The sequence below is a fragment of the Phaseolus vulgaris genome, chromosome 4 (assembly GCF_000499845.2).
Source record: "Phaseolus vulgaris cultivar G19833 chromosome 4, P. vulgaris v2.0, whole genome shotgun sequence".
NCBI classification, from domain to species: Eukaryota; Viridiplantae; Streptophyta; class Magnoliopsida; order Fabales; family Fabaceae; genus Phaseolus; species Phaseolus vulgaris.
In genome coordinates, this window is record NC_023756.2 from 23,316,151 (window position 1) to 23,334,584 (window position 18,434).

The 18,434-nt window shown below is 35.7% G+C and overlaps 2 protein-coding genes across 3 annotated transcripts; one reads left to right on the forward strand and one right to left on the reverse strand.

Moving 5' to 3' along the window:
• Positions 1-3,931: 3,931 nt before the first annotated feature.
• On the forward strand, positions 3,932-4,895 carry LOC137837463 (chlorophyll a-b binding protein, chloroplastic-like). Its single transcript, XM_068646448.1, has one exon. It carries the CDS (start codon positions 4,003-4,005, stop codon positions 4,795-4,797), a length of 795 nt encoding a protein of 264 aa, XP_068502549.1. The 5' UTR covers positions 3,932-4,002; the 3' UTR covers positions 4,798-4,895.
• A 764-nt stretch (positions 4,896-5,659) lies between these two features.
• Positions 5,660-17,298, reverse strand: LOC137837462 (notchless protein homolog). Of its 2 annotated transcripts, none has more exons than XM_068646446.1 (14): positions 16,959-17,298; positions 16,358-16,635; positions 16,187-16,268; positions 15,914-16,003; positions 15,619-15,744; positions 10,843-10,970; positions 10,163-10,362; positions 9,780-9,843; positions 8,048-8,158; positions 7,183-7,320; positions 6,650-6,792; positions 6,508-6,562; positions 6,320-6,376; positions 5,660-6,225 (listed from the first exon to the last, which is right to left on the reverse strand). In XM_068646446.1, the coding sequence occupies exons 2-14, from the start codon at positions 16,520-16,522 to the stop codon at positions 6,142-6,144; spliced, it is 1,443 nt and encodes a 480-aa protein (XP_068502547.1). In that variant the 5' UTR covers positions 16,523-16,635; positions 16,959-17,298; the 3' UTR covers positions 5,660-6,141. The 2 variants fall into 2 exon arrangements, with proteins under 2 accessions (XP_068502547.1, XP_068502548.1); XM_068646447.1 differs by having other exon boundaries at positions 16,358-16,629; positions 16,959-17,281.
• Positions 17,299-18,434: the final 1,136 nt, after the last annotated feature.

Consider the following 18,434-nt stretch of genomic DNA (forward strand, 5'->3'; position numbering starts at 1 on the left):
TTCATGTGTTCTTCTTGAATCAAAGTAGTAAAACGTGATGCGGAAGCAATGGGTGAGTGAAACAAAGCCCTCCTAGGAGTTGTGTTGGCTTTGAAGGTGCATGAGGAGTGTGGTGTTTGAGTGGTTCGGCCAGCTCAAGGGAGAAAGGTGAAAGGATTGAAGTTTATAGCCTAGATTTCTAGGAGAAGTAAAGCTAGTGCACAAAAATGGCAGCATAACAATACTCAAATAAACTTGAAAATACAAGGTGTAGGCTCCTCCTTTTATAGGCTAAGGAGGACCATAATGCAACCCTAATGCTAGCCAAATGAAATGTAAATGTGAAGCACATGGGTGCACATGGCACATGGGTGCACAAATGAGCACATGGGGAGGGGTGTGTCTAGTTTTTATGTTCACCCCCTCCATGGGCTTTCTAGACCGGCCTTGGTAAATTTAGAGGTTTTTTTAGAAACTCTAAGTTTACCGAGGTTGGTGTTTTAGGTGCCAAAATTAATTCTAAGAAAATTACAAATAAAGTTCCTATGCTAATTTTGACAAGAAATTAAAGTCTACTCTACACTAGAGTTTATGGCATTTGAACATGTAAAAGAACGTCTTCTTGGATCCTCTTGGCCATAACTCTATGGTTGGCCCAAATCTACCCTTTGGTGGGCTTGCATGTGGGCTTGTGCTTGGGCCTCTTCCATCATATAGGGTGGCCATACGCTTGGTGGAACTCGCACCAGGTGTTCTTATTAGGCACCAACCTCTTGTCAGTCTTCGCGGGCATCTTCAATCTCTCCGCTATGTTGGGGACAACGATCAGCTCCTTCAACTCCACTAGGAAGTTGTGCCTTGGGGGAAAATCCTCCCTCGCGCGCCCCCTGCTTTGGGGCTTCTGGGCTCGTAGGGCTACTGCTTTGTCGGGGCCTTCTTCTCCGTCATTGCCTCATGTACCCTCACGGGCTGAGGTCGACTTGGCCCTCACGGGCGCGTAGGGACGACACTGACGCGCTTCTCTGTAAGTTCTCCTTCAACGACGATATGGGCCACCGCTGGACGCCTGATCTCACTAAAAGTCTTGGGGCAGCTCTTGATGAGTGACTCACTGAAAAGTCCCGGCGTGATTCCTTTCTTGAAGGCGTGCACCATCATATCCTCATCCTTGGTGTGCAACCTCACCACCTATGCCGCAAATCTGTTGAGGTACTCCTTCAAGGACTCCCCTTGGTATTGCCTTACGTCGAAAAGATCGTAAGAGACAGGTAGGGGAGCCTGATTGGCTATGTACTGCTCCCTGAACAGCCTAGAAAACTGCGCGAACGATGTTATGTGCCCATCAGGGAGGTTGATGAACCAATCCAACATCGTTCCTGTCAGCGTGCTCATGAACAGCTTGCAATGCACTGTGTCAGAGCCCCCAGTCAGCATCATCTGTGTGTGGAAGGCCGTGAGATAAGCCTCTGGGTCTTCTACACCTGTGAAGGTGGCCTTTGCACCCACGAACGTGACTGGTATCACGGCATCCATGATTGGCAGCGAAAACAGCATTGGGAAAGCCCTTGGTGGTGATGGTGGCGCTTGCTCCTCCACCACACATTCCCCTGCCTGTTGCTGCAAATTCCTGCGCATTTCCTCATTGGTTCTGCGCAATTCTTCGTTCTAACCTGCGACGCGACCAAATCAACCTGTATACGTTCTTGATCCATCCTTGATGTCGCCACCGTTTCTTGAAGGGCGCGCATCATCTCCATGATTTGTTGCATGGTGATGCTCTCGCCTCCGTTTGGTGCGGCGAGTATCGCTTGCGAGGCACTGGCCCATGTCGGTTGTGGGACCCAGCTTACGTGACCCACCATTACTAGCAATCAACAACATCCGAGGATTGATCGGTACAATATGTAATAAAAAATTTAATAAAATTAATAAAGTATTCTTTTTTCTAGAAAGCTAATAAATATGATCAAAAGTATATTTAAATAACTAAATAGAATTGAATAATAATTTCATGGATTCATTGTTTCTTCTACATATAAAAATTTCTTACTAAATATTTCTTAATTCATTATTTGTTTCAATTTAATTTTTGGGAGAGAATACCACAAAAATAGTTAATAGTTTTCTTTTCATTCGATCTCTAAAACTCCAAATATTTATGTCAACATATTATGATCAACTCTATTTTCGTTCACACTTCCATCCTCCCAAACCATCACCATGCTTTCATTCCCCTCTTTCCTCTCCTCTCCACACTCTAAGGTACTGCTTGTTTCTCATAAAAGAAAAGCAATGATTTATTGTGCTGAGAGAAAATTAGAAAACCAAAACAAAATTTGTTTGAAAAACACAAAAATCGAAACATTTTATGGGTTCAGAACTTTCTTCGCAACTATGCGAAAAAATTTGTATACATATATATTATTTAATTAATTAATTTTAATTTACTTTTTTATTCTTTTATTTTAAACTCAAATTATTATTACTTTTATTTAAAATAAAATTTAAATTTAAATATAAAAAATATAATTAAAATTATAAAAAATAATTATTATAAAATAGCATAATTAATCATATTTCATATATAATAAATTATAAATAATAATAATAATAAAAATAAATATATTTTTTAATAATAAAAAAATAAATTTATATAATAATTATATTAATTATAAAAGAGTAAAAATAAAAATAAAAATTTTATTTAATATAAAAATAAGATTTTATTTAATATTTATAATTCTAAATATTTAAATAATATTTTAATTAAAAGTGATTATAATTTATAAATAAATCAATTAAATTAATTATTTAAAAAAAATTAAATATAAGGATAAATTTGTAAATTTACATTTTTATCAATTAAAAATAATATAATTTCAACCACACCCATCACATCATTCACAAATTTTCATAAATTTTTTCTACATTTTTCACTCTATTTATCTTAATCCAAACATCCTAACTTTTTTTAAACTTTCCCTTCAAATCATCTCAAATCCACTCCCTCGTTTCCACTCTATAATCCAAACAAAGCACAAAAGCACAACCTAAATACCTTCCATAGAGAATCTTTGTACAACTTTTACTACTTTCTTTTGTGAACATAAAATACTATAATTTTTTTCGTTGACATAAAAAGCAGATAGGAGAACACTCTCACTAATGCATCACTGAAGCAAATCAAAGAACTATCTCTCATATTAAGAAAATAATGATTATCAAATTATATGTAATTATTATATATAATTATATGTAATTATACGCAATTAATTTGATAATGATAAAATTTCATGATTAGTGGATTACTACATAATTAACTTGTGATTTGGAGAGAAAGTCTCCATACGATATATTTCCTATGCATAAAATGATGTAAATACACAACAAAGAATAAAGAATTACCATTTTTCTTACCATCTTATATACCATTTTCTTATATCTCACAAACTACTTTTCTCACAAATTATTATATATTATATAATTTGAATTAATGTAGTATTCATTGGTTTGGTTTCAAGAAATTGGTTGTTTTACTTAGTTGACACAACAAGACAAAATCACCACATTCATTTCTTATATGCTTTCATAAAAGTGAGTGAATCTCCAACAAATGAAAACACTGTAATTTAATTTGATGCCTACCAAAGAGGATGAAACAAAAGATTTAGCAAAAGCTTGTCCCACTATGCTCATCTATTTATGAATTTACGTATCCGGAAATCACAAATGGCAATGTCTTATTTGGTGTAAGAAGTATTTATTGATATGTTTGTAGATATCTGATCCCTCTTTGTCAGGAAGCAAACCACAATCCAAAAGTATAAAGGAAGTACGAAAACAAACATGTGGACATAAAGGATCCTTCAAATCCAAACCAATAGAAAATGAGGTATAGATCTCGTAAAGATAACAACCCATTCATCTTCAAGGTATATAATAGGAACACATGCATCAACAAATCATTCATTCATTTACCAAAACTTTTAATTCTTTTATTTATTCTGCAACACAAACATTACAATGGCTGCTTCCACAATGGCTCTCTCTTCACCGTCACTGGCAGGCCAAGCGATCAAGCTTTCTCCTGCCACCCCCGACCTCTCCGGTGGAAGGATTTCCATGAGGAAGACGGCCTCCAAGTCGGTTTCTTCTGGAAGCCCATGGTACGGCCCAGATCGTGCCAAGTACTTGGGCCCATTCTCCGGTGAGGCCCCTTCCTACCTCACTGGCCAATTCCCAGGTGACTACGGCTGGGACACTGCTGGCCTTTCTGCTGACCCAGAGACTTTTGCCAAAAACCGTGAACTGGAAGTCATCCACTCCAGATGGGCTATGTTGGGAGCTTTGGGTTGTGTGTTCCCAGAACTCTTGGCCCGCAACGGTGTGAAGTTCGGAGAGGCCGTGTGGTTCAAGGCTGGGTCTCAGATATTCAGTGAGGGTGGGCTTGACTACTTGGGCAACCCAAGCTTAGTCCATGCACAGAGCATCCTTGCCATCTGGGCCACACAGGTTATCTTGATGGGTGCAGTGGAGGGTTATCGCATTGCTGGTGGGCCTTTGGGTGAGGTGACTGACCCAATCTACCCGGGTGGGAGCTTCGACCCATTGGGTCTTGCTGATGACCCAGAGGCTTTTGCTGAGTTGAAGGTTAAAGAGTTGAAGAATGGGAGATTGGCCATGTTCTCCATGTTTGGTTTCTTCGTTCAGGCCATTGTCACTGGAAAGGGACCTTTGGAGAACCTTGCAGATCACCTTGCTGACCCAGTCAACAACAATGCCTGGGCCTACGCCACCAACTTTGTCCCTGGAAAGTGATCATAACTGTAATGACACAGTGAAGAAGAACAAGAAAAAGAATTGTGAATTTTATCGGCTCTTTTTAAAGTGAATGTGAATTATATTATTATAAATTATATTCCTCTCTACTTAGTCCATTTTGATTTGTCTCCAAAATTATAAATTATATTCCCCTCAAATCATAAATCTTAAATTAAACATATATTAGGAAGCTGTGTTATGTTCTAAAATCTAAAATCTCGTGTTCCAAACCTTCTATCCTTATTTTAACTTTAATTTATAAAATACACCTTCACCCTTTGTTTGTTCGGAGTAAAATGACAAGGTGAGTCAAAGTTGGTTCTTTGAAAATAAAAACAAAGATTTAAATAAAACGAATTTGGGACAGATTTGAATAAACAAAATTATATAGAAATGATAGTGAGCAAGCAGAACTGAATTTTCGCGCGCAAGATTTTGCCGAGTTGAAGTGGACATATCTAAAGCAGAAGTGAACAATGGACAACCATAGAATACTTTTCAGTGCATCTTGTAAAATTACTTTTTAATATTTTTATTGAACTGTTCAAGTGAAAAATCAATCGATATTTCTTTCTTTTCTACCTTTTCTGACAATTCAAAACAATTTAAACTAAAAAATTGCTAGTTTGAATCTCTGAATATTCCCCCACCAATCATTCATCTAGGCTTTGGTTAAAGAATGGTTGTGTTTTGGCTCAATGAGGACATCCACACACGGCTCGTGGTGGTGGTGTTCTTCCCGGCCTTTCAAATTTATTTTTCATGTTTGCATTGATGTTTTAATTTCAGTAAATAGCAGTCCAAACACAGTTTTATAAAATGAGAACCAAATTTTTAACTTCCTACTAAAGTGACAAGGTGAACAAAAAACCATCCTCAGACTTGCGCTTGCACATTCACTCGCCTGTTATCAGACTTCATTTGTGTCAAACTGCCCAAAAATTTGAGTTCATACTATTGACAACAATGACAGTTCAACCAATGATAGACATTGTTGTAATGTCAGAAACAATGCCAAGGGAAGACGAAAACAAAAAGACTCCAAAGCAGACAATAAAACATCTTGGTATATATTCTCGCTAGTATGTGATTGGCATCCAAACATTTCAATCAGCTTCTTTACCGCTGTTCTAAGACGCAATTTGAGCAACTTCGTCGAGAGCCAGTACTGAATTGCTATGTGGAGTAATATTTCTGATGAACACGTCTTATATGTTGTCCATATAATTTAAAGAGAACCTTGCATTCGCATAATATGAACCATTGATTTCCATGAAATTTCGGCGACTCCATTGAGAGATTACACTTACTTTAGATTCCAACATTCGTCCCAAAATTAGCCTAGCCCATCCACAACTTCAGCACTTTATCCTTACCACCAGAGGCAACCTTCTCGCCATCGGGACTCCAATCAACAGAAAAAACCTTTACCGCAAGAAAATAAACTTGGTCAGCAACTAGAACGGAAAAATATTTAGAAAAATAATACTAAAAACATTTGGCTTGTGAAAAGACATACTTCGTCAGAATGGCCTGGAAGATCTTGCTTCAACTTACGAGTCCGAATATCCCAAACCTGGAAAACCAAACATGGTCAAGGTTCTACTTTTGCAAATGAAAATTTATGTATTTTGATGTGCAAGCAAACCCAACTAGAAAATTGTGATACGAAATCCTTCATCAATAGAAACAGAAAATGATGCTTACCTTAAGTGTTGAATCTCTGCTGCCACTTAAAAGAAGTCTACTGTCTGCAGACCAGCTGTACAGTAAAAGCCAATATAAATTTGGATACAGTATTAAATGAAATATCTTTGGCTTCAAGTAAGAAAGAATCAATTAATTATACCTGATCTGGTAAACAGGCCCGACATGGCCCCGAAAGGCAGCAACAAATTTCCCTGTGGTGCCATTCCACAACTTCACAGATTTATCAAAAGAAGCACTTGCCACCCATAGCCCATCAGGTGAAAAATAGACATGGTTCACAAGCTGTCAGCAAGCAAGCAAGCTTAATTTAATCATTAAACCTAAAAGATGTTAGGTATAATATAACAACACAACCAATTTCAACCAGAACCTAATGACAAAAAATGGACATAAGCAAATATTTAATATAGTTTGCACATAGCAGTCCGCAGGACAACCTGCTGTGACTAGAGATTGGCCAAGAAAAGGATATCAGATTTATTAGAATTTTTTTCATAAATTTAGGGTACAAAGATACAGTCATATATCATAATATCCTTTCAAAAGGCCTTAGCTACTCAATAATGCCTTATATAAACCAAAGTGGCATTGCACTTTGATGATCATTTTGGTTTATTCTCATCCCCATTCCCATAATTTGAATGTGAAGAAAAATAAAGAAAAGAGTTGTACCTGCTGATGACCTGTCATGCGAGTTTTGGGGTGCTTGCTAACGAAAGGTTCCCAAAGGAACATAGTAAAATCATCAGATCCAGAGACCAATCTCTCAGGGGCATTGCCTCTCATTGCTTGATACCTTTCCAGAGCAACCTATATTCACCAGTGGCATAAGCTGGTATTAGTAAATGTATAACAGAATGGAAGAAGTTCCTAGAGGAAGGAATCTGTAATAGTTAAAACCTGAGAAATGGGAGGGAAAGAGAAATATAATATTTAATGGATTGAAAGTGTCGACTACTCTGATAATAGCTATGAATACAAAATGGATAGCTAAAAGGAGAGAAGAAGAGAGTTAATTATTTTAAGCCAAAGTTCCAAAACATTAATTAACACATGAGGAAAATGTAACAAAAACAAAATAAATCTTGCTAAACTAAGAACCACACAAATCACCTTATGGACGGTATTAAGCATAACACAAGAGCTAACACTCTAAAGCATACAAAATTACAATCTTCGAAAAACATTAAACTGGTCGTTAAAAAATTCTTAATTATTAAAAGTAATTTCCAAGTTCAAGTCAAAATTTTATAACAACAATCAAGCCTAGTCCCAGTATACGGGATTGCAAACATCAATAAAACAATGCCATTGAGCTCTATCAAAAATAGTGTATTTGGATAAGCAAAAATATAAACGTTAGTTCTTAATTTTATTTTATTGATTCAATACAATAGACCAATCCAAATAATTAAACAAAACTGCCCAGTCTGAGTTTGGGCTTTTACCAATCTGACCAGACAATGCAGCAGGGTTTAGTAACTAAAAACCTAGGTTTAAAGGGCCAACAATACCATTAAACAAAATAAAAAGTTACCTTCCTCATTTCCTCTGGAGATGAATATTGTTTTCCTGTATGATCAAAAGCTCCTGTGCGAAGAACATACTCGGTGCTTAATGCCAAAGAATTAACCCAATGCCCATGTCCCTAAAATTAATTCCAAAAAATTAAAATAAGTATTGGAAAGTAAAGACACTGTAGTGACAGAAAATACATGTATCTGATACAAAAATTAAGAATAAAAACATATCATCGTATCAGTCTATACCAGAATTACTCTTTTGTCATTTCATGATGGACTTTCTTTTCTTAAAAACAAAGAAACTCACATAGACAAAGAATATATTACAAGGAAGTGGATTTCAAGCATAACTCAACCTTACAATGTTTGCATCCACTTATATACTATAATTGAGTTATATCTCTAGTTAATGTGAAATTTCCAACACACCCCTTCACGCCAAGGATTGATATCTCAAGCGTGCAACATGATATTTGGTGGTGATCTATTTCGTCACCAATCCTTTCAACATGGTATTAAGAGTCTAACAAGAAGGGGACTCAAATCCTTGTCTTTCCAATGGACACATTGCCCACAAGAGTGATTTTTAACAAAAACTGAATGCATTTTCCAGTTGGTGTTTTCTCCCTAGTGTCACTGTTCACATTAGATATATTGTTCAGCACCACCATCAATATTTTTCCAACGAATAATGTTTACCAACATTTTTCCGACAAGTTTCCTTATTTTCCAATGAGCTTTTTCTAACTAGCGACCAATGCATTTTCCAGTTGGTGTTTTCTCCCTAGTGTCACTGTTCACATCAGATACATTGTTCCGCACCACCATCAATATTTTTCCATCGAATAATGTTTACCAACAACATTTTTCCGACAAGTTTCCTTATTATCCAATGAGCTTTTTCTAACTAGCGACCACCACCGCTGACATTGCCTTGTAGTGTGAAGACCATTTTTGCTCTTTGAAAGTCGTCATGCCCTCTTAAAACATTTTTGCTTTCAGAAATTGGTGTGCTCTTTGAGCATTTTTGCTTTCTGACAGCCAGTTCTCTGAACATTTTTTTTCATGACAGCCAACATGTCCTCCTCTGAGTATTTTTGTTGGTTTACAACAATCACCATGTCCTATAAGCATTTTTGTTGTGTATCATAGAAGGAAATTTAAAAATAAGGGTTGAGCGGGTTAGTTAGTTGTTGGGTTAGTTAGCTGTTGGGAGGGAGTCTTTAAATAAAGACCAACCTGCTGTGGGGAAGGGGAGCTAATTTGTTGTGTAAAGTTGACAGGAATAAACCTGTGTGAAAGGAGCTATTCTCCTTTGTAACTCTTTTGGGAGTTTTGTTCTGCACGGTAATAAAACAGAGTTTTCTTTCTTCTTGCTGTGTTTGGAAGGGATTTTGGGTTTACTGTTTGGGAACCTAACAACGTGTCTCTTTAGCAGTTGCTATACCCTTTGACCACTTTTAACATTAACATTCTAACATTGATTCAAAATTTACATTAACATTCTAACATTGATTCAAAATAAAACATTGAAATCCTTAGATTGAAATCCTTCAAGATTGAAATAGAAAAATACCAATTGGTAGCTACAGCTGATGAGCATAAAGCAACATGAAAGATATTATCAAAAAACTAAATGAAGAAAAGGTTGACACCAGATCAGAAACAGGTGTCATGCATAACAAAAACCATGTTAAAAGATAAACATGCAGATGAAAAGTTCAACTGAAAAGGGATGAGGCTCACCTTAAGTTCACGGATTAGTTTCCCTTGTGTGGTTTCCCAGACTTTGATAGTACAATCCTGTGAACTGTAATAAAACAACACAGATAGGCTCCAAGCAGTAAATAGAATTACAGAATGATAATTAAGACATTAACTTAATCAAAACAAGGGAAAAGCCCAACTACAGCCATCAGTAAACATTAGGATCAGTTGAGTTAAAGTACTGAAAATAAAAGCTCTAAGATAAAAACATGAGTTAAAAATCATAGAATGAGAATTTAAACATGAGTTTATACTCCAGTCTAACAGGGGTATGCAGGAATATGTAAATAATAACTATGAGTACAAATAAAACCAGACTAAACTTCATAGACACTAGAAGGAAGTAAAGAGAGAAAAAATACCCGGTATAAATCACACCATCTCCACCCCATTTTACACATGTTATTGCAAGTGTGTGGCCACTAAGGCACATAACACATTTCTTTAAAGAAACATCCCATATACGAGCATCCCCATCTTTGCTGGCACTTACAAAGCGACGGCATGGAGCATTCAGGTGGACAGGTTCCCAAGAGATACCAGTAATCCATTTCTTGTGACCCTACATTTAAGAATACTTTGAATTTTTTTATCAAAGAAACATTATAAGGAGTTCATGACACAAAACTCTTCTATTAACATCTGTTATAAAAGTAAATGGTGAACAAACCAAAATAATAGTTGAACTATGTAACCAATAATAAATAAAGACAATTCGTATAAAACATCTCCATAATAAAGTATGATGTTCTTTTATTAATTTTTGGAATTAGGGTAGGGAAGAGGAGGGAAGCTGTGTAAGAAGAATTGTGTAATTCTTATAACTAAATAAATGCTGCACTGCAGCCACTGCTTACTACTGTTTCAATCTTTACTTCACTACGACAATTGACTATTCAGTGTTCAAAGCATCAAGTTTCTTTATTTCAATCTTCAAATGGTGGAAGTTTGGCATGCTCTCAATAAACTTCAATGAAAAAAATTAAGAAAAAAAGACACAGACTTTACAATAGATGTTGGTATTTGTGATTAAGGATCTTACAGTTAGTGGATTGCCTAATGACTTTCCAGTTTGAGGGTCCCAACAAATAAGTTCTCCAGCCTTGCTCCCACTTACAAGATACTTTCCATCCGGTGACCATGCAATACAAAGTACCCAGTTCTTGTGTCCTGCATACAATGTAAACAGCTATAATGCTATATATGCCTCATTAAAATTGCAAAAACATTTTGAAACTATAGAAATTGATATTAATTTAAGGAAGGATAAAGAATAGCTCCTTAAAGCAGAGATAGACCACTGTAATTTTCCCAATACTATAATTTCCTGCCTTCACAGTCCCTATCCTTCCCTCTTATTTTCTCATTCCTTTGCAACAACCCCCACCCTCCCACTACTCCTTGACAGCTTAGCATTCCATTATGATCCAGATTTAATAATGTGAACATTCCCCTTATTCCCCATTTTTTCTCCTTACCCATGTGTATTGATTCCCTACTTCTCATCAGCTTCCTTGAAGTATAAATGAAAGACTTAACCTACTCAAACTATTTTTTTCTACCAATGCAATCAGGAGCATAACCAACGTCCAACAGTTCTGTTGAATAATGATTATCTTTTGTTGTATAGCTTTTATAAAGCTGTTTTTGTTATATCTAGTATGTCATAGGCAGTAACACTGTTTTTCAATCTAAACCTTCAACTTGGTATCAGGGCAGGTACAAACCCGCTCTGTTGTTCTCCCTTCAGTCATTGTCCCAACTGTTAGAAACTGTCATTGTCACCGTCATCATCATAGTCGGTTTTCCTGACAACTTTATGCTTGGTGCAACTAGTCAAGCACAACCTGACCCTAGAAGTTTCAAGTCCAAACTCTGGCCCACATGCTCTCATGCGAGATACTGTAATTTTTCTTGTCACACGCATGCATCTCCCAGGTCAGTCTGCTGCAGTTGGAACATCACTGCAACTGTTTCACATGTCTTGCCAGAGCTTCCTTGGTCCGTTTCAGGCATCATCTTCCTCTACGATTGTACTTTGCTTTGTTCGTTGGCGGCTTGTACACGAACTTCCCATGTTTTTTTCTCTCACCGGATCTGTTATCGCCACTCCTGATTCTGTTGGGTTTGTTTCAGGTCTTGTTTTCTTCGTCTCTGGAACTACGACCATTACCACAGAGAAACTCAACAGTAAAAACTATTATCAAGGGCTGCCTCAGTGGAACTTTGGTTCCTTAGTCAAGGACACAATGAGCATCTAGAGAAAGAGGACTGCATAGGATCAGCAGAGACTAATACTCAGTGGAAGAAGCTTGATTTCAGTTGTGTGTTGTAAAGTGGCAATCTGTGAATCCACATATTTTAAGGGCTATGAGAACCTTTAAAACTTGTTCTTTTTTGAAAAGGGCACAAAGCATTTTTGCTAGAGCTATATATAATGTCTATACGACTCAGCAAAGAAATTAGCTTCTCTCAAATAGGCCAACCATATGATAAGATTTGCTTAACTAGCTCAAGTCCAAGCTGTGGGTGAAAACTGAAAATGTTCTTAGATGTTGACTCATTGGAAGGAATTAAGCAAAAACTTGGCAAGCTAATATGGTACTGATCCTGCAGAGTTTACATTCAAATGTTGATCACATTCATCATCAAATACTAACTGGTCAAGAAGTTCCTTCTTTAGACAGCTTAATTACAAGACTTCTTTGTGTTCCTACCCTTGCAAAAAGGGAAAAATTCACCCAAAGTGGTTGAATCCTCAGCAATGGTGTTTTCCCAAGGAAGACGTAGTAGAAATTGAGGAGGGAGGAGGTCATTCCCAGTGCTCCTATTGCAAAAGAATGGATCATACTCAAGAAAATTGCAACTCTTTTCATGGCTATCCAAACAAGACAACAAACTTGTTGAAATCTGAAATTAAAATCCCAAGGAAGACTTTCAAGAATATATTCAATGGAAAACTGCAAATAAAGCTCAATCTTCCTCCACTCCTAGTGTTTCAACATGTGTTTCTCAATCAATTGTTATCAAAGTTCAAGGATTATTGACTCAGGTACTAATGATCATATAGCTAGTAATGCTTATTTATTATCTTTTATGCCACCTCTTAAATTTCCTCATCCCATCACTTTAATAGTTGGATCCCTGCTTCCAAAGGTGTTGGTCAGGTCTATCTTTCCTCTTCACTAAATTATGTTCTCTTTATCCATGGCTGTCTTTTTAATTTATTCTCTCTTAGTCAATTAACAAGTCCTTAAATTGTTCTATAACATTTAATCTCGATTCTTTCATAATTTAGGAAAGGGTACGAATTTGGATGATTGGTGTAAGACATGAATCTCAAGTGAGGTCTCCATTATTTTGAAGCATATCATTTCTCTTATGTTGTTGTTTTGTCACCTAAGCTTCTTTATTATCATCTGGGGTCACCCTAATCTGTCATAATTAAAAATATTTATTGCAAGTCTCCAAAAGTTGAAAGTGTTAGATTGTGAGTCATGTTAATTAGGTAAACATGTTTAGTCTTCCTTCCAAAAGGAAACTGAAAAAAGTTGTAACTCAACTTGTACTACCATTCATTCAAATATTTGGGCTCCAAGTTGTGTTACATCTTTTGGTTTCAGATATATTTTGTTAAATTTACAAATGAATATTTACAACGTACTTGGGTATACTTAAGAGAAGATAGATCTCAGCTTTTACCAATTATTATGTCTTTCTTCAATGAGATCAAGAATGAGTTTGGGTAAACTATTAAAAATTTTAAAACCGATAATGCCAATGAATATTTTTCCTTTGAATTATCATCCTTCTTATCTTCACATGGTATTCGACTTCAATCCGCATGTGCTCACACATCTCAACAAAATTCACCATGACAACCCTACTACAGAGCCAAGTAATGATATTGTTGGCTAGACCATTTCCCTTAATAACAGTATTCGATCTCTAAAAATCCTCATCATATTTACAAATTTTTTAGTTATCATTATTTATCTCCTTCCTATTTTTCCTTTGTTTCCTCTTTATCTTCTCTCCCTGCACCTAGGAATGTTCATGAAACACATGACCATTGTAGATGACAACAAGCCATGATTGTTAAAATGCAAGCTCTTAGGCATAGTGGTACATGGGAACTAGTTCCTCTTCCTCGGTTGATTGACTCAAAGATAGGTGGTGGCTAAGAGATGCACTCAAATGTAGGGCCTTGATTATGGTCATACCTTTTATCTTGTGCCCAGAGTCCCATTGTTCAGTTTTTTCTTGCTATGGTTGCCATTTAGCAATGGTCTCTCTATCAATTCGTCCTTAAATATGTCTTTCTACATGGAGAGCAAGAAGAGGAGATTACATGGACCTCTTGGGTTTGTTGCTCAAGGGAATTTTGGCTTAGTTTGCAGATTGCAAATATCTCTCTATGATCTCAAACAATCTCCTCAAACTTGGTTTTGGAAGTTTAGTCATATAGTATTAGATTTTGGGCGCAAACAAAGTGAAGAAGATCATTCAATGTTTCATTTCCATACTTCTACCGAGAAATGGATATACTTAATTGTTTATGTTGATGACACTGATTATAGGAAATGATGCTATTAAAATTTCACAATTGAAAAGGCACTTATTTAGCCACTTTCAACTAAAGATCTTGGTTGCCTACAATATTTTCTTGGTATTGAGGTGGCTAAACCAAAGGAAGACATTGTACTCACGCAGAGAAAATATGCTTTAGACATTTTGGAAGAAACTAGCATGACTGAATTTAGGACCGCTAAAAGTCCTATGAATCAAAATCAAAAGTTAATAGTTGATCAAGGCAAACCATTCTCGAATCCTGAGAGATATAGCAGATTGGTGGGGAAATTCGTTTACCTCACAATAAATGCAGGATTTTTGCAGGATCTACATATTGATCATTGGAACATTGTTATACGCATTTTGAGGTATATCAAAAGGGTTCCTGAACAAGGGTTATAGTATGATGATAAGGAAATAGTCAAGTTTATGGATATCGCAATGCTGATTGGGCAGGTTTCCCTATAGACAGATGCACGATATGCTCTACTACTACATATCGTGCATTTGTTGGTGGAAATCTTATTTCTTGGAGGAGCAAGAAACAAAACATCATCATTTGGTTAAATGCAGTAGTAGAATTTTGAGCTATGACTTTAGCTACAAGTACACATGTGTGCATCAAATAACTTCTTAGAGAGTTAACATTTTCTGAAGTCTAACAAATGAAGTTATATTTTGATAATCATGCGTCCTTCACACTGCATCTAATCCATTGTTTCATGAAAGAATTAAACATATTGAGATTGATTACCACTTTATTCAAGAGAAGTTGATATCAAACTTGCAAATATTTTGACTAAATCATTGAGAGGACCCCAAATTCAGTTCATATGTTCCATCTTAGTGTATATCATTTATATACTCTAGCTTGATGGGGAGAGCTGAACAATGATTATCTTTTTTTGTATAGCTTTCAGGCAGTATCCCTTATTTATGATTTCTCAAAGTGTCCACTATTCAGATATAGATATAGATATAGATATATATATATATAGAAAGAGAGAGAGAGATGTGTGTGTGTTGATTCAGTTTTATAAGTATATATATAAATACATACACATCAGTGGAGTAACACTGTTTTTCAATCAAGAACCTTCAACTAATTCTAACTCCTTTTAGCATTTAGTTAAATTGATTATTTTCATTCTTGTACTGAGGAAAGGATAACTAAACATCAATCAACTGTTTCCTGACTTAATTAGCAGATAACAAAAATAACTTCTAACATTTTTAAATGTCAAACCTGTGCAAGTGTACAATGGTGTCTGAGTGCTCAAGTCCCAAAATCGAACACTGGTATCACCAGAACCACTTGCCAGTTGTCGTCCATCAGGACTGAAGGCAACACTAAGTACAGCTTCAGCATGACCTAAAAATACAAGCAACCCCAACAATATGAATTCCAGAGAATACGACAATAACACAAACTTGTGCTACAGTCTTCAACATCCAAACCACACTGCTGCCTCTCACGATTTAGCAAGCACTATACAACATTGTGCCACTATGAATGGAAAAAAACACTATGTCTTACATACCAGAAATAGTTGCTGAACAGCGATTCACAGGACGAATCCGGAAAATAGCTTGAGGTTGACAAACTACAGGCAAAGCCTTCTCTACCGAGACTGGAATAATGTTAAAGTAACATTACAAAGGAAAAGAAAAACATCATTACAAAGTGTGTATTTCTTTGGATCAATTCTTTAGAAAATAAGGATTTTTTTTCGAAATATGTGTCAAAAGCAATAAGTGAAAAGACACGAATTAAGAAAGAAAAAACTAATTTATTGTGAACAAACACGACTAACCCTTGTTTTTCTGCAAGTATGTTTCAAGTGGCACAAGAAGCTCCTCATCTGATATGTAGAAAGCATACGGCAACTTCTCCTCCTAAAGTGAAAGAGAAGATAATCACTCAATGTTATAAATAATAAGAAAATGTAAAATAGAATTTGAGAAGGACAAAGGGGCTTGGTTACATTGTTTAGAAGCTTATTAACAATCTGATTGAGGTGTTGAGGGCCAGCATTTTGAGGTAGGTACATAGGAGAGCCCAAAGGAGTTCCATCTGGGTCTGTCAAAAGGCACATCACATTGTTGATTATCTCCCTCTTCTCCATCATAGTCTCTGTCTCTACCTCCATTGTTCAATAAGGGATTTTCCTTTACTTCTTAGGATGAGATTCTCTTGTCGATGGTGCTTCTTACTCTTCCACTTGCAGTTCTATTTGGTTCTATCTTCTTTGCAGTGCTGAAACTAATAAAAGTATTGAAATAAAGTCACACTGGCACAAACCCTAAATTAAACAGACTTTGGATCAATGATACACAGACCAATTACACGTAGGCATCGTTGTCAAACTCGCGAGTCAACTCGTTGACTCGTCCGAGTTTACGTTTCCACATACCGTTACGGAGTTAACTCGGTAATAAACTCGATTTTTTAGTAAACTCGACAGACTCGGAGTGAACTCGTTTAAACTCGCGAGTCTGCTCCGAGTTGGCGAGTTAAGTTGGGTTTTCGTTTTAACCCAAAACGGTGTCGTTCTGAATGGAGAAAATTAAATGGAATAAACTCACTTTAGGGTTTCGCGTTGCGTTTTGGTTTCAGTCACATTCGTTGCGTCTTCACTGGTGCGGAGGTGGTGCGTCTTCTCTGAACGAGTGCGGTGGTGGTGGCGATTGGGTAGAAGACGTCGCGCGGTGGTGGCTGTTCGTGCGGTGGTTGCAGGTTGCGGTTCCTGCGTTCGTGAGGTGGTCGCAAGTTGCGGTTTGTGCGTTCGTACGGTGGTCGCGGGTTGCAAGTCGACGGTGGTTCTGGTGGTGCCGTTGGGTCGTGTGGAATTAGGGTTACATTGTAATTTAGGTTGTTAGGGATTTGTTTTTTTATTGGGCCGCAGAATACAATATGGACTCCAACTTAGATTTTTTTATTATTATTTAAGACTGTTTCTTCCTACACTTCCATATTTTCTTTTGCCACCTCTATACATAACATGAAAATCATTTTTATCCTTCTTGTATCACCTTCAGAGAGTAGTTTCGAGATTATGTAATCCGGAAATTCATTTAAAAAAAGACTTCTGGATTATATAATCCGAAAATTAAATAAGACTTTCGGATTATATAATACGAAAGGTAATTATGCATATGAAAGAAGACTTCTGAATTATGTAATTCTGAAGCTAATTACAAATTTTAAAAATGACTTTCAGATTAAATAATCCAGAATATTATAGAGGAATATTTTTAGAAATTTGAAAATTTATGGAGGTGAGAGAATAAGTTATGGAGGTGCAGAAAAAAACAGTCTTATTTAATTCAGATGCAGTTTTTTTTTAGAAACTGTTGTCTTTTTCTTTAATTAGGAAAATTTGGTGCAAATTTTATTTTGTTTTGCCAAAAATTGAATTTGGGGCAGTGTATTATATTTTTTAAGGAATGTCTGGGGATTAAATTTAACTAAGGTGAATCTAAATGTATCTTCTATTAGTGTTAACAGTAAAGAAATACATTTATAATTATTTGTGAAATATTATTATTATTTAATAATTTTTTATATTTTTTTTTTACTATTTTCTTTATGGTATTTTTTGGATTATTTTTATTAAAGTTCCTTACTTTTATCATTTATGTCAATTCTTTTTATCTCTCTATTTATTTGTTTTTTCTATTATTCTTCATATTGTTGTTTCTGTGTTTATTACGTTTTTTCACTACATAAAAATGATTTCTTTTTTTTCTTATAAAAAAATTGATTGCTTTTAATGTTTCTATTGATATAAAAAAATTACGTAATTTACAATAAATAAATAAAAACATAATGTTTTCAGCTTAGTAAACTCCAACAAAATTATGTTGTAAGTGAAATCTGAAAAAACAACTTTAATATCATATAACACTTATTTTATGTATATTAGATGGACAGAACAAATATTGTAAAGAAAACCATAAATAAAACAGTATAATAAACATAAACATGTAAAAATAAATATCCAGAGTCCTAAATATAAATATAAACATAAATATAAGAAAAACATCCGAATTCAAAAACAT